Genomic DNA, 15,942 nt, shown 5'->3' with positions numbered 1-15,942 from the left:
GCGGACAGAAAGGTATTTCTTTTTTCAGGTTAAATTAAATCGAGGAAATCTGAATATTCACAAGAGAGGTACGAAATATCTTCGTACTTACCGATATTCATGCGACTATCAAATTTTTCTGCGAGCGATTATTAGCAAATGCGCACAAAGCTGAAAGCGCACGAAGCGCGAGCGCGAGGAAAATGGAAATATGGCCGTGATGGCTGCGGTGCGTGCTCCTTGACGGGATTGACGGGGACGGGAACGGGAGTCTGCCTGCCAGTGTTGGATCGGTCAGGATGATCGTCTTCCTCGTTTCGTGACGTGCGAGGTCTGACCTTCGGTAACTAGCGTTCCCAGTTCCCAGCGACATGGAGTTAGGCCTGTCCAACACGGTGCTGGCCGGTGATCCACGATTGATCGATCACATAGTGGGCGAAGTTAAGTCCCAAGGTATTTTCGATCAGTTCCGGAAGGAATGCATCGCCGATGTCGATACGAAGGTAATTCTCGCGGCCGATTCCTGACAACGAGCTCTTCGCTAAAAAAAGAATCGAACCTTTAATCTTTGGTTTAGAGGTTAGACGCGATTAGTTGGAACATAAGAAATCTTGATTGCTGTTATTATTTTTACAACAAGGTGGATACTTATGCGATATGCAGTTTTATAATACTTTATGTAAAAGATTTTTAATGAGTCTTATATATTTTTTTTAACAAAATTTTGATTCTGGAAAGCTTGACATTTTGCTGTACTATTTTTAGAGCCAATGTTGCAATATATATGTCATTACATGAAAACTGTGGTTCATTTAATAAATCTTATGTACTAATGTAATGTCTAATGGCACATGTACAATTTCAGCCTGCGTATCAAAATCTGAGGACAAGGGTTGAAGGTTCCGTAAACTCTTTTCTTAGTAAGCAAGTATGGAAACCAGATTTGAACAAGAATCAGCTCAGGGAAACTTTGCGCAAGCACATACACGACGCACCGTACCTAGATGCTGGCGTGGAGCGGATAGTGGATCAAGTGGTGAATCCCAAGGTCTATTCGGTTTTTATGTCACAGATAGAGGATGTAGTGTACAAATTTCTGGGTATAGAGAGGCCAAAGGCGAAAGAGAAGAACGGCGCTTGCGGTCTTAAAGATTTGTTGCCTAAAGATTTGGATCCAGTCTCGCCCGAGTCTGACAAGAACAGCTTGAAGGACGAATCTCTCGAATCCTTAGATATAAACGACGTAAATGATTTTGACAGAAAGCAGGATGAGAAAGTCGACGAGCAGAGGCCACAAGACGAGGAGATGTACAGAGATAAAAACAGAGCTGGTTCTGAAAATGGGCACATTTCGTTGGAGGAGAAAACATCGGATGATGCCTATAAAATTCTAAGTAAGAATGGAAGTAATTCAAACCTAAACACATCTGCGAAATCGGATGATAAAGTGGACGAGGAAGAGGAAGAGGTCAGTCCAACGTTTGAGCCTATTGATATCATGAACTTAAATGAATCCAACATTTCCAACGATTCTCATTTATCGGGAATATCGGAATTAACGAGTCACAGATCTAGAAGCCCAGATTTTTCGAATGAATTGTCGCGGGATAACTTCGAGTATAGCAATCAAGATTCTCAGCTCAGCAAAGTTTCCTCGGATTCCCGGTTGTCGATAGTGACGGACTTCGGTTCCTCTAATCACGCTTTAACACCGGTACACGATTCATCAAGAGATGAAACAACGAAGGACAAGTACGAGACTAAATGCAGTAAGGATAATTTCAAGGCGATCAGAGAGGATTCGTCCAAGAACAAGACGACTAAGAACAGTTTTGACTTTGTTAAAGGTAAAGATGTGCAAGATTATAAAGATACGAAAGATTTCAAGAGTACTAAAAGTGTATCTTCTAAAGAAAATTCTCGCGATGCCACGGATAGTAGTATTAAAGATAAGTATGATCATAAGAGCAAAGAGAAGAGCAAGGATAGCGAGTCCACCAAATTGTTGAAAAGCACAAAGGAAAAATCTGCCAGTAAGGATGTAAAATATTACAAAGATAAAAGTAACGAGAGAAAGAGACCGAGTAGTGAGAAATATGATAAACACAGCAGTGAGAAGTACGACAAACACAGTAAAAGTAAACCTAAAGATAAAATTGACCAGGCGAGAGAAAGTTCTGACAAAATTAAAGATATTTCAGAAAATTTGAAGGATAACGCCAACAAACTCAAAGACGAGAAGCTCAAGGAAATGGAGAGGAAAGATAAGGATAACGTTAATAAAGAAGTGAAAGATTTGAAAGATATGTACAAAGAAAAAATTAAAAAAATTATAGAACTTCGGGAAAAGATAGAATTGACGGAGAAAGAAAAATTAAATAAGGATAAAGATGTTAAACTTATTAAAGATACTAAGGACAGAAAGGATTCTCTTAAAGATAAAAAATCAAATAAGAAAGAGCACAAAAGTTCGTCGTCGTCGTCGTCATCGTCATCGAAAAATCCTTCTATAAGTTATCACGAAAGTAGAAGCAGCAAGACGTCGGAAAAGATTGCGGATGGAAAAGATAAACGATCCGATTCGAAAGACAAAGCAAAACGAGATGAGAAACGATTGTCGAAAGAGAGTAAAGGTAAAAGTCATTACAGTAGCAAATCAGATTTATCGGACAAATCTGACAAGTCAGATTCAAAGAAGATTTCCAAGAGTGAGAAAGAAGATAAGGGCGGGAAGGTGGACGCGAAAAAGGATGTCAAGGCGAGCGGCGAGAAAACGACCAACAGTAAAAAGGACGCGAAGAGCCACTTGCAACAGGGCAAGAATTCGGATCGCGTCGAGAAGTCGGACAGAAAGGAGTCAAAAACCGACGGTCCGTCCAAGGATAAAAAGCGTAGAGAAGACAAAAAATCCAAGACGAAGGACGATCATTCGAGTTTACGGAAAAACTCGAACGATCGGCGTTCTACCGACAGAGACGGTTCGAACGGCTCGAATAATAAAACCCTACCGCCCAGCAATTCGAATTCTAACGTAACGAGCACCAAGTCGGGTACGTCGAATTTGACGAAGGATAATCATGTAAGTAATTCTAGCAGCGAAACGTCGGATAGTATCGAGGAAACGCAAGTGAGTGATTCGAAGACATCGCATCAGTCGAATTGTAAATTATCTCAGAAAATCAGTTCGCAACTACCGACAAATGAAAAGAGCCATTCGAAGATGGAGACTGATACTAGCAACGAGGCATACGATAGACAGGAACAAAAAGAAAAAGAAGAAAAAAGCGCAGATTTACGTGACACGAACCTGCCGCTGAAGAAGAGGCTGCTGCCGGATAAAGATGGTGAATCAAGCCCCGACGTGAAGCTCAAGAAACCGAAATTCGCGAAAAACATACACGAAGCTAAGAAACTGATGAAAATCAGGAAACAGATGGAGAAGCAGAAACTTAAGGAGGATAAGAAAGTAGAGAAGAAAGTTGCACAGGAAGCGGATCAAGCGAGTCAATCGAATACGAAGAATAATCTCGATAACCTCGAGGGCGTGCCGGACGACGAACGGGTTCAAATTATAGAGATCCCTGACGAGGAGTACGAAGAACCTTACCCCGAGAAGTACGAGCCCCGTTTAATGTTGGACGAGAGATCGATAATAATGCCAGGAGCCGAGTCTTGTGCAAACGATCTCCTAAAGGAATTGTGTACAAGGCAATCTTCAAGCGGAATGGTGTCAGATGTGCCATCAAGCGAAGCACAGGCTACACAGGATTCTGACGGGAAACATAAGGATTTACACGTTGAAGGTACAGAAGATTCGCAAGCCTCTAAAGAGACGCATAAGGACGACTCGGAGGAAGCTTCGAAAAACGAGACAAAACGTACGATTGTTGACGAAGAAAAATCTCTACAAGTGAAGGAAACGCGTGTTTCGCAAAAGCTGGGAGAAGCTGCAGCCTCAGAAAAATCAGAATCTCTGAGCCATAATGAGAATAAAAACGTAAAACAATCGACGGAAGTGAATACAGCGACACGGGATTGTAATCGAGCGGAAACACAGGATGATAATGAAGAAAGGAAGAATGATGTTACATTGGAAATACCAGACGATAATAAAGAATCATTGGATGAAAAGCAAATAGAAATGCGTGCGTCCAAAGCTGACACAATAGAGTCGCATGCCGATTGTGTGGGAAATAAATCTTCGTCCTCCGCGATCAACGAGGATAACGAGGATTGCCGTTACTTCAAGACTGACAACGAGAAGTCGGAAAGGTTCTCCAATTTCTTAGAATCTTTAGAACTTGTGGAGAACTCGTCTTTGGAGGATATAATAGAGAGTCTAGGCGGCAAGGTGGTTTCTTCGATACCGAAGTCCATGGCACCGCCGTTGCCGAAATCGCGCAAACGTTCGTCCAGTCCCTTGTCGGACATACTGATGAATAATTCGGACAACAACAATGACGGTCATAAGCAGAAATTGTCGTCCTTGCCCAACGAAGACGCGGTACATTACGTCAAGAAGAGGAAATACACCAAGAAACCGAGATTCTCGAATTTGTGTAATACCCAAGGGATCTCGAATGGCGAGAACTTCGTCATGCCTTTGAGCCCCGACAGCGACGTGTCCGCGACGAGCGATAAAACGGCGTCGTCTAACGTGATCAAAGAAGAAAAGAGGTACGTTACTTGTTTTCGAGATTTTTACATAGTACAGGGTTCCACATGTATCTCGTTATCGTTTTGTCGTTGTTTTTATACATGCTTTGTACCTGTTCTATAAACGCGCGGGATTGACTGTATTATTCTAAATAAGTATTTTCTCGAATGTAATTCGAGGGGGGTTAGTTCCGTCTAACATTACTAACATTATTATTCCTTCAAATTGCAGCCGTATTAGGACCAGTCATCAACGATACTCAAGCGATGATTTATATAAACCACGTCCGTTATTTTCAAGTTCTTCTCGTCGAAGCAGACGATCTAATCAAGCATAGCTAGCGCCCCAAGGATTCAGGTTGAATTTGTACAATTTCCAAGCATATTTATTTTGTTTCATTATACAGTAATATAAATTGTATTTGATTACAATAATTCCTTATTTAATTCACCATAATTTAAGAAATTGTTTTGTTTCTTCTATTGTTTTGTTACTAAACAATAATTACGTACAAGTATGCGCATAATTGGATATTTGTAATTTTGAAACTCAGTTAATACATATCGAATTTTATAACATTTTAAACGTTTTATAATATTTTGGACATTTGTTTATACCTGAAATTCTGAGTACGAGCTAGGAAGTGAATTTAAGTTATAAATTATAAGAACTTATTAATCCATGATAATCTAGTTTAACAGATATAATTGATTAAAATATCTTAGTCAGCTCTTCAATTAACGAGTTTACTAGAATAATCCTTTAACAAATTTATACATTTTGAGATAACAAAATGTTGTCAGTTTTAACTAACATCTTCCATGTAATATCTAAGACGTGTTAAAGATTACGATGTTGAATATTATAACAAGATTAATTGCGTAAATCTCGGGGAGAGTGTGAGCGTTAAAGGAAATATGTACTTTTCTTTTCGAAATAGTATACTCATCTGCGGACTGTCCACTTTTGTTGAGAATGATTGTCTACTTGTACGTATGTATATATATGTTTATGTACGAACGAGTGTTCGCGAATACACGTTATACGCAATTTTAAAATTATTAAAATTGTTAAGGTTTGCACAAAAATAATAATCGACTCATTTCTACGATCACGTTGGACTTGATCTGACAATTGTTTCTTTACGTAAGTTAAAATCGGAATCCTTAAGAGGAACCCGTCCTTCCGGTTCCGCGCGTAGATCGTTATTCACTAGGATGACATTAAAGTGTGTTATACGTAATTTATTACACTATTTATCTGTGCAAGTTCCCGATTTTAACGACGCCAACAACTTTTTATAATCACGTACGTAATTAGATGCACTACAGATGTATGTACAACAGTATATACATATATTTATAAGGTTTCCACAGTGTGTGCTAGACTAACTTTCCGCTTATATACCAGTTCTGTGGAAGAAAATAGTTCTTATATACATTTGTAGTTTTTATACCGCTAGTGATTTAGCGATTAATCTTTTTCAGAAGCATTCTCTTAGGCAACTTCGACACTGCGTGTGTGCGTGTACATAAGAATTAAAAGAATACGATGCGGATCGCCTGTAAGATAACGAAAGGGATCACCGATAAGATAAAAAAAGCATTAAGTAAGCGCCATATGATGTAAACTAATCTTAAGTTCTTAAGATTCAGTTCGAGCTATATCTCACGTCGTTGGAAAACTGATAAAATTCTTTTATAATTTTCACCTTCTCTACATCTTCGTCTTTTCACGTTATTTATACCATTGTCTTCTAGCGTAATTCGTTCATTCCTCGAATGATACTGAATTACAAAGTAATAAAAAGAAAATAACTGAAATCCAATGTCTTGTCATTTACGCAATTATTCATGGCGATACAAATGTTTCATAGAAAGAGCAACAGCATAAAGCCGCTATTACGTCACGTATATTTTTAGATCTATACTTTAAGAAGCGTATTCTTGTTTTTGTCGGTAACAGTAAGTTTGTATAAACATGTACGTACAAAAGGCACGCGCGTCACATATTTTATTTCAGCAAGAATATCGTGAGATATAATTTTGTATTTTTAAATTTCCACTTTATTTGTCAAACAATTGGGCGTGCCATATCCAAAAAGTTTATAAATTTCCCACAAGCATTAAAATCGCTTTCCAATAAAAAATAAATTTTATATGTTTATTATAACTAATATTCTCTCTGCATCTAGTAAAATACATATCAACAAGTATGTCAGGACTTTAAGCGAAGTAAACAGTGAAAGTAATTTCTACTTCGTGAAACTCTTGATCTGCGTCTAATTAATCTCGAAATTATCCAGAGCGATTCAATGATGTTGCGACGAATTTACCGATTTCGCTCAACGTGCAGCCTCGAAGCTCGTGTGACCAGCGTCAGTTTTTCGGCGAGATACCGCCGTTATTGATCTCGAGACGTCAGAAGGAAGCGCACGAAGAAGCTCTTGTGCGTTTCCTTTGGCTGGTCGCCGGTTCGATTCAGCCTCTAGCCGCCAATCGACGAGCCAAGGTCGTCGCAGCTATGTGCGAAGATTAAGAACGATAGGGCGACGACGGGGATTAGATATAATAAAGCGACGGCCGTCGTTGCGGGCTTGTTTATACTTTGCGCATCGCGAGTAGCATTTTTGAATCGCGCATGACACATACACCACCCGTAAGAATTTTATATAATAGTATAGATAAAAGATATTCATCATCCATATAATAATATCTTCTTCTATGTGACTCGCTGTTAGGATATTAATTTAATAAAAAGAATAATCTCGTAAATTGTTAGAAGCTCGTTACTGTAGGTGCGGAATGCATGACCGGATTTCGCCGAATTCCTTATCAAATATGCGAGCATATCGAGCGCGAGTCTGCCTTAATTCAAAACATAGCTATTTCATCGCCTGCTGCAAAAACGAGCCGATGATAACGTTTCGATGACGCGTTTCGAGCGTGGAAACCGTTCCTCGGCCGCGGCCGGAAATAAACCAATAGTCCAGTCACTATGTACATTTAAAAAAGACATAATTCTGACCCAGGATTTTTCTTTTGGGTGGTGTTGGAGGGATCAAGAAAAGCTTAACCGGAAGTTTTCGACCTGTTTCCCGCTTGCTTTTTTTACGGGAGTAAAAAATGTGAAAAAATGGTTTTTTCCGCGATAACTCGGTTTCTAATAAAATTACAAGGTCGAATCGGAGCTCATTTTAAAGCTTTTTTTACGCTCTACAAATTATTTCTGTATCCGAGACCTGGCTCCATGCTGGTGTCTCTGATGATCTTGTGGCTTTGGATAATTACTTTTTAATTCGCAATGATCGAGTTGGTCGGATTGGCGGGGGTGTTGCCTGCCACTGTTTCGTTTGTACCCGATTCCGAAACAGCATCCGCTTGCGGATTTAAAATATCTCTAAAAATGACAAAGTTACCCTTATACGAATTTTCACCCCCTTGTATCTTCGGAACCGTGCCTATGCTCATCTTAAAATTTTACTGGGATTAATGTTTCATCTAATAGTACTATTTGCCATAAAAAAAGTTTGAAATTCGAGGTCCAAAAATGGGCGAAATTTGCCGTCACTCTTTTTGCGCTAATGTAAAATCACGATCCCAATTTTGTGACTTTGTAACGAAAAGGTATATTGAAACTTATGCAAATTATAATTTTTACAGTGTATATTTGTTAAATCAGTCTAGTAAGTAGTTTAAATAATATATTATTAAGATAGTTTGGAGAAAACGAATGCACGTTATGAAGTCGACATACGGGGTTAATCGGATCATCTTTTTCGGGGTGATTTGGATCATAAAATTTTTCGACATTTTATAGCTATTACAACAAAAGTGTATTTATAGATAGTTTGCACGTACAATCGCAAATCAACTATACATTAACTTTTTTTACAACCTACTAGCTTACCAGATAATTTTTACAAAGTAACTTTGTAAGTATGGAAATTTAAAAAGTAAACGTAACTAAAAACTAAATTGATATGTCCTAAACTAGTAAACAAAAATTATTCAAATTATCAGTATTTGGCTAGTAATTAATTATTTATTTTGAGTATTAAAATTATTAAAAACAGTACTTTTATTCATAGCCAAATAATCACTTACAGTATTAAATTTCTGGAAGGTATATAGGTTAAGAATCAATGTGGATAGTTCTCAAGAATCGGTCATAACGAAGTCACATATATTAATGTCCATTTACAATTGTATTTTCTACTGTCTACATTATTTCAACGATATATTAAAGCAACAGAAATATTTTGGAAACCAAAGAATGCTTTTATCTATATAATATAGCGTACAATTTCTTTTTTCATTTTTATATAATTTTTGCGTCATTTTTTATCAGTGACTTTTAAGAGAGAAATAAAGTCATGATGATATCCTAATGATATCATTATGACTTCTATGTTCCATCTTGGTATTCGTCGTATGTATAGACGGACACATGCGGATATCTCTCTTTCCATTGATTCACCAATTGATCGCTTATATGACAGCTTATAAAACAAAACTCTTGCAGGTTAGGACATTGTTCAAAAATAACGGAACATTTATCAGGTGTATGAAATTTCACAAGATCAAAAAATAACTTTTTCAAGTTTTTGCACTGTGCTAGTAATTCCAACTGGTGATCAGTGAGGGTAGCAAGAAAAATAAAAACTTCTTGCAAGTTTTGATAAAAGGAAAGTAATTTAAATAAGCTATCACCAGTAACTGAACATCTGAATCTGTAATAAAAATTACATAATTAGTACAGTACTTTAATTGCAAAGAGGAAATTTGTGTAATTTTTTCAAGATGCACACAAAAGAAGCAAACAAATTTCAATAAAGAATACAATAACATGTATTTTAAAAGAAATTGTAACATACTTACTCCATAAAAGTAAGCTTCACTTCTAGTATATTCTTACAGTTAGCAAGGACACTAATGCCATGAGGTGTAAGACTAGGTGCATACAAATGTATTACTTCCAAGTCACGACACGAATTTTCCAACTCTAGTAGAACTGCTTCTTCGTTTATAACCGTACCGTAAAATAACTCACGCATCCGTTGATTTTTTTGTAGTATTTTGCACAGTTGTTGAGCGTTTATACCTGTATTACCAAGGTTTAAACGTTCCAAACTTCTTAGCTTCTCGAGATACGAAAATCCTTTGTCGTCTATGAATCGACAATAACTTAGATTCAATTCTAAGAAAAATTTGTATTAGTTATATGCAATTTAACCATAATCTTGATAATTATATACTATATGCACATATACATACCTTTCAAATTTTTGCATATTTCTGAAGTTTTAAGTAGGGCAGGATTTAAATCGACATTGCAGTTACTTAATTTTAAGTGCGTTAAATTTCTGCCGCAATTATCAAGAAAGTTTACGAAATCATTAACATCAAAGTTGCTTTTTGTAAGATCTAACTGTTGCAAATATTCACATCTAGCTGTAAAGCAACAAAATACTTTGCGCGTAATAAATTTGTCAGTCACACGTCGAATGTTCAAACATGTATAGATTAAAGGGTCCTGTGTTAAATAATTGAAGCGTTTATCTACTGAACTCATGCAGCATAACGTCGTCAGATCTAAATTGTTCAATATTTTTAGTAGTATTTCATTCTGCAAAGATAAAATATATAATTTTAATACTCGAGATGACATTACAATAATATATGATGAGAAATAGACCACTTATAATACTTTACCGGAAGCGTAGATAAACAGCAACGTGATAAGTCCTTGGATTCATCCGAAGAGAGTTTCATACGCTTTGCATAATTGGAATGACTAAGAGGTTGCTCATAACAAGGGATTACCTCCTGAGATATTTTTTGCTTTAAATTACTCTTAGAAGAAACCCTTCTTATATCGCTGCAATTATTATCGGAACAAACTTATTTTCATTATTAACAGAAAAAAATTTAAATATTACTTAACGTCGACGATAATAATACCTTTTACGAATACAATATTCGGGAAAATTCTGTTGCAGATGAACTATATCCAAGTGTGCACTTTTTAAATCTGCTGTTAAATTATGAACATCATCATGGTATGGAGAGTACATGCTGTTAATTTTTTTTAACAGATTAGTTAAACTCTCGTTAGGATTTCTAGAAAGGATCAATTCTGATGTACCGATGAGCATCACAGCATCTAGCTTTGTGTAAGAGAGACGTGAACTGTTTTCAAATGTTAGTTTGAGCATTTTGGTTTTAAAGTTACACCGATGCGATAACGGTGGAGAAAATAATCTTGATGTCGGCTGTACGAAATGAGACGATTTATCCCACAACTTAAACCACTTATTATTAGAATGTTGAGCCGAAATTTGAATTACGCTTCCAGGATGATGTATTTCGTAAATGCAGACTCTGATTGGATATACAGCTTCATGAAACTCGATACCTTCAAAATAGAAAATATATAATTATACTCTCTTCTCAACAAAAGCATATCTTCTTTAACAATATCTCATAATTCAAATATTACATACAAATATAACTATTTTTCTTCGTCTTATACCGCCAATTCTGACAAATATAATCAGCAGCCCTATCATGAAATTGTTCCTTTTGCCATGGAGATATTGAAATCTCGACATCTTTATTGACTGAATTCTGTATTGAAGAGTCAAGAAGTGTCAAATACTACAAACTCTTGTAAGTTTGAATTGCGATTACTTTTTACTGGACAATAATGTATAATACCAGAAAATATACATACCCATCTGTTTTCAAAAAAAGAAGTAGGTAAATGAAATAGTTCTCCATAGTTTTGAAATTTGGGTGGTCCAATTATGTCAGGGGCAGTGTGATATATGCTAATATTCTGATGGTTCATGGGAACAAATCTCTTCTTCGCAAATTGATAGATGAAGTCAACACTACCCTCCTCTCCTACGGATACTCTGCCGACATAGGGATATCGACTACAACTCTCGCAATATGAAGGTTGATAATGGGATGTCATATTTTCTCTCTGAAAAAAAGACAAAAAATATGAAGAATAATAATTCTTGCTTTTGTAGTATATGCTAAAATGCATTGTATATCATCTATTTATAATTATTGCGGTAAGATTATATAATTAGATTAGATTATATAATCTAAATTTATCCTGTTTCCATTCACATGGCTAGTACTGACATTATTATTACATAGTCTGCATGTATATTATTATTAAATATTAAATAATTAATTATTTTAAAGAAAATTACATTTTATTAATATAGAAAAATGTTTTTTTTATAAATTTGAGATATCGCGAGCTCTGTGTTAATTCATCACGCGTGGTACACGTGTACGAGCACAAAGGAAAAAACAAAAAAATTACAAAATTTATATTGCTCAAATTCGCCACAATTAGGTGCGCTTAATTTCTAAATATAATTAAGGTCTAAATAATTAAGGTTCTAAATATAATTAATTCCGTATATAAGAGTAGATGTAAAACGTGAACACTGTAAGCAGTAAGCTATTGACTAATAACATTTTTACAATTCAAGAATAATCGACTGTAGTTGGTCAATTTTTACTGCTTATATACGTCTTACCGCATACTCTTACAGCTATTGTAGGACGGGCTTAAGATTTTCCGAAATGTATTATTTATCTTACTTTAAAAAAATGTATCTTCTATTTCATTTTCCGATACACGTTGTAGTGTGTTCCACCACGTGAGAGAAGAACATACGGCATACACGCATGCACGAGCACCAAAGAAAAAAGATTTCAAAATTTAAATTGCTTACGTTCGCTATACTTACGATTCTAATAGACGGAGAGCTGGCTACAGAGAAAGCGACATGCCTCTGTCCACGAAATATCTTACCTGGAAAAGGTTGCTGCCGGCAAAGCGAAAGCCCGACCGTCAGAAGGCGCGCTGGAAGCTAAGTGGGTGCAGGGCAGGCGATCAAACGTGTAAATTTTCCGACAAAAAAAACTGTCGATCGGCACGGCTGAAAATTTCTTTCGGCGCGCGGCGCAGCGCGCCCAGTGGGCCGATCTCGCTTTTCTCTTGATTTTCACACCGAACATATTTCATAGCACTTCTGACAATTTATCTGAATATTCATAAAGGACTAAAAAAACTATTATTAAAATGTCAGAAGTCAATTGAGAAGAATTAATAAATTTAATTAATTTTTTATCGTAACCTTAGCAACATTTTGCGTGATTTTTATTATCTTTAATAAAAGCATATTGAAATGTTGAAATATAAGTGAAAAATAAATTTCTGAATTTTCGAGTTCGAAAAGTATGAAATAGACGAAGAGAAAGTTTTATGAGGGGATTATAGATGAATATCTCTCTGAATGTCGTTTGGCCTTTGACCTGTGTTTCAGGTATACGAAGCGCGCGGGTTCTTGCAAACATCTGCTCGTTTGTTTGCACGTGTACACGAATACGAAGTTTTTTGCGGCACTGTTGTAAATTTTCTTCCGTAAATTTCATAATTTTACCGGAAACAGCTTCACAATTAAAAACACAAGATAACTTAGAACTCATTTTGTCGTTTACAAATAACTAAACAGAGAAACAACTATTCGTCAGAATCTTTTAAGGAGATGTTTTGACCAAGCAACATTTACCATAAACAATGAGCAAAATTGTTAGTTATAAAAGAAAGTTAAAAAGTTTAGTGCATACATGAGTCCGTGCGAGATCTAACTTGCTCGGCAACGATATATTAATTTTTCGTAACGGCTCTGAGTCCTTCCCTTCTCCCACCTACTTTTTTCAGAGAAGGGAGCCGCCAGCCAGGTAGGCTGCTAATTTTACAGTTACAAGCAGATATTATTTTGGCTCGAACGCCATAGACCCACGTATGAATACGGGGGGTTAATTTGTAGTTTGGCATTATTCAGACACTCCATAGGACCGAATTGTGAAAGGGTTCATAAAAAACGACATTGACTTTGTTAAGAATACAATTGAGTAGATGAAATGGACAAATATCGATGATAAAATGGGAGAAATTTAATAAAGCTATAGCAATCATATTTAAACACGAACAAAGCTGTAATATGTATTAATTAGAAAAATTATAAACATTGTTAGGCGTCAAGTAGTTGTATAGAATAAAGAATGCAACAATGAAATAATTAGTTTTAAAATATTAACTTTAAATTCCAATATTACTTTAAATTCCACTGCTGGATTAAAAATTGTAGAAATAAAGTTTCCAGATATCAATAAAGAAATTAAATTTTCTGAAAAATTAGCGGAAAGTTTGAATACTGAATGCTTCTTACATATTTTTTGTTATAATTATTTTTTGTTACATTTACGAATATAATAATTTAAAATTTTACTCCTTTCACTTTACCTGAAAAAGAAGTAAAATGGCGATGAATAAAGGCACACTGAAAAGAGCGAAGTAAAGGCACGTGGTTCTTCTTCTTCTTAATTTATGACACCTGGTTTCCTGCGTGGATCCACTATAATCAGCCTCTTTTTTTTTAACTGAATAGAGCCAGTAAGCGTCTTGTGTAAATTGTGAATGTCGATTGGTCCAGACACTTATGATGGTCTGGCACATGTACGTAAATTGTTAAGAAAACAAAATATGTTATGAAATAATAGCATGTTTGAGACAACATTAAATATTTTTAATATAGCAATATGAATAAAATTAATATAGAGATATGAATAAAATTAATCGCAATTAATTCATATATATATATATATATATATATATATATATATAATTATGTTTTGTATTTCAGATCAACACCGATGCAATAATTACATATCCAATGCATAGTTCTGTAAAATTAATCGCCGAAAACACCGACCAACCCATCTACTTTTATGTGTCTTCTTATCAAGGACGATACAGTTTTGTCATGTGGAACAAAACCACACCATACGTTATTATTTTTATTCTTGTATTTTACTTTTTTATTCAATTTGCTTGATTCAAATTGTTCAGATTGCTTTATAGCACATCACGATTTGATCTTTATAACTTCTACATAAATAATGTGTAACTAAATTTGTTATTTATTTTATCATTCAAGGCGTGGTGCATCATGACGATTTGCAATATTTGTTCTTCATGAAATTCAAATTTCCATTCTTCGAAAACGATTATACATCAATTACATACATCAATCATATTACTCAACAAATGCAAATACAGTTATATATCATTATTTTATATAAGAAAAGTTTTTTTTTTAATAAAAGTTATTCCTGCAAAATTATAATATTTGCAATATTATTTTTTAGTATAAAAAGTATTTATTAATAAAGTTTCGATACTTCACTATGAGGCAAGTTGTACTGGCAAGTTAAGGGAAATTATTATTAAAATGTATCTTAATTACAAAAGATCGTCACATATATAACAAATGATAAAAATTATATAAAAATTTACAAAAAATTGCATTTAAATCTTCGGGTCTGATGATTGCAACCTCACCAGAGGCTCGCTTAATTTCCACAATTTCTTGCCTTTAGCAGGATCCTTCACAGCATTCGATAATCCACGTTCCTAAAATATATTTAGAGTGTTTTAAGAAGAATTAAGGAAAAGAGCATTTAACGTTAAATTAAAAGAATCAAAAGTTATAATCAACATATATCGCTAAAATTCTTGAAATATTGAAGTTTTTTTTAGGAAAAGATCAATCTTCAGAAGATCAACATAAATTCTTACAGCACAATCCATAAAGTATTTTCCCGAAACTCCGTTAAGTTCGTCAGAAACTGCGAGATGAATATATAGTCGTCTGTGCGCCTTGCTCGGGTGTTTTGAAGAAAGCCTATTAATTTCAAACCCCAAGATAACGGAGCGGGTACGTTTCGCCAGATTCCACTGTCTATCATCCCCGGATGTAAGCAATTTGCCGTCACTCCCGAGCCCTCCAAACGTCGATGTGAAGACTATATCCGCATACTTTGATACGTAATACAGATACGCCGGCAAGGTCAATGTTGGATTAATATTGTCAAGATTTAAACACGCTAATCGATAGAGTTCTGACGCAACCACTATGATGCGACTTGGTTTCAATTGTTTCAATAAATCTGTAAATAATGAGATTTCCTCGTAACGAAATAATTTACGTATATAATTATAAAGAAAAATACTTTATCTACCGATGAATGACGTATAGATATAAAAATAATAGCGCTTTTTATTATTTCTGAAGATTTTGCGTAAATTATAAAATAAAAACTGAACGGCCTCATTATCATACAACTGTGATTTCTCATTAATCACTTCTTATCATTTATATTTCTTGAATATATATATTCAGAGAAATAAATAGTAAAAGGTGACTAATT

At 35.2% G+C, this 15,942-nt stretch overlaps 1 protein-coding gene, 2 long non-coding RNA genes and 1 pseudogene across 3 annotated transcripts; 1 reads left to right on the top strand and 3 right to left on the bottom strand.

Moving 5' to 3' along the window:
* Nucleotides 1–50: 50 nt before the first annotated feature.
* LOC139771266 (uncharacterized) lies at nt 51–6,459 on the top strand. Its single transcript, XM_071703912.1, has 3 exons — nt 51–482; nt 845–4,656; nt 4,868–6,459. The coding sequence occupies exons 1-3, from the start codon at nt 351–353 to the stop codon at nt 4,971–4,973; spliced, it is 4,050 nt and encodes a 1,349-aa protein (XP_071560013.1). The 5' UTR covers nt 51–350; the 3' UTR covers nt 4,974–6,459.
* Nucleotides 6,460–8,800: 2,341 nt separating this feature from the next.
* LOC139771290 (uncharacterized) lies at nt 8,801–9,817 on the bottom strand. The gene is made up of 2 exons (XR_011717895.1): nt 9,517–9,817; nt 8,801–9,368 (listed from the first exon to the last, which is right to left on the bottom strand). It is a non-coding gene; the product is annotated as an uncharacterized lncRNA (long non-coding RNA).
* A 101-nt stretch (nt 9,818–9,918) lies between these two features.
* On the bottom strand, nt 9,919–11,003 carry LOC139771289 (uncharacterized). Its single transcript, XR_011717894.1, has 3 exons — nt 10,600–11,003; nt 10,351–10,516; nt 9,919–10,264 (listed from the first exon to the last, which is right to left on the bottom strand). It is a non-coding gene; the product is annotated as an uncharacterized lncRNA (long non-coding RNA).
* Nucleotides 11,004–14,940: 3,937 nt separating this feature from the next.
* On the bottom strand, nt 14,941–15,846 carry LOC139771193 (retinol dehydrogenase 14-like; annotated as a pseudogene).
* Between the last annotated feature and the right edge of the window lie 96 nt (nt 15,847–15,942).

Source organism: Temnothorax nylanderi, unplaced genomic scaffold (genome assembly GCF_030848795.1).
Source record: "Temnothorax nylanderi isolate EJ_2023f unplaced genomic scaffold, tnyl_v1.0 TNYL_tig0037_pilon, whole genome shotgun sequence".
Classification (NCBI taxonomy): domain Eukaryota; kingdom Metazoa; phylum Arthropoda; class Insecta; order Hymenoptera; family Formicidae; genus Temnothorax; species Temnothorax nylanderi.
The sequence above is the reverse complement of the archived record's forward strand: the minus strand, read 5'-3'. Positions and strand labels throughout refer to the sequence as shown.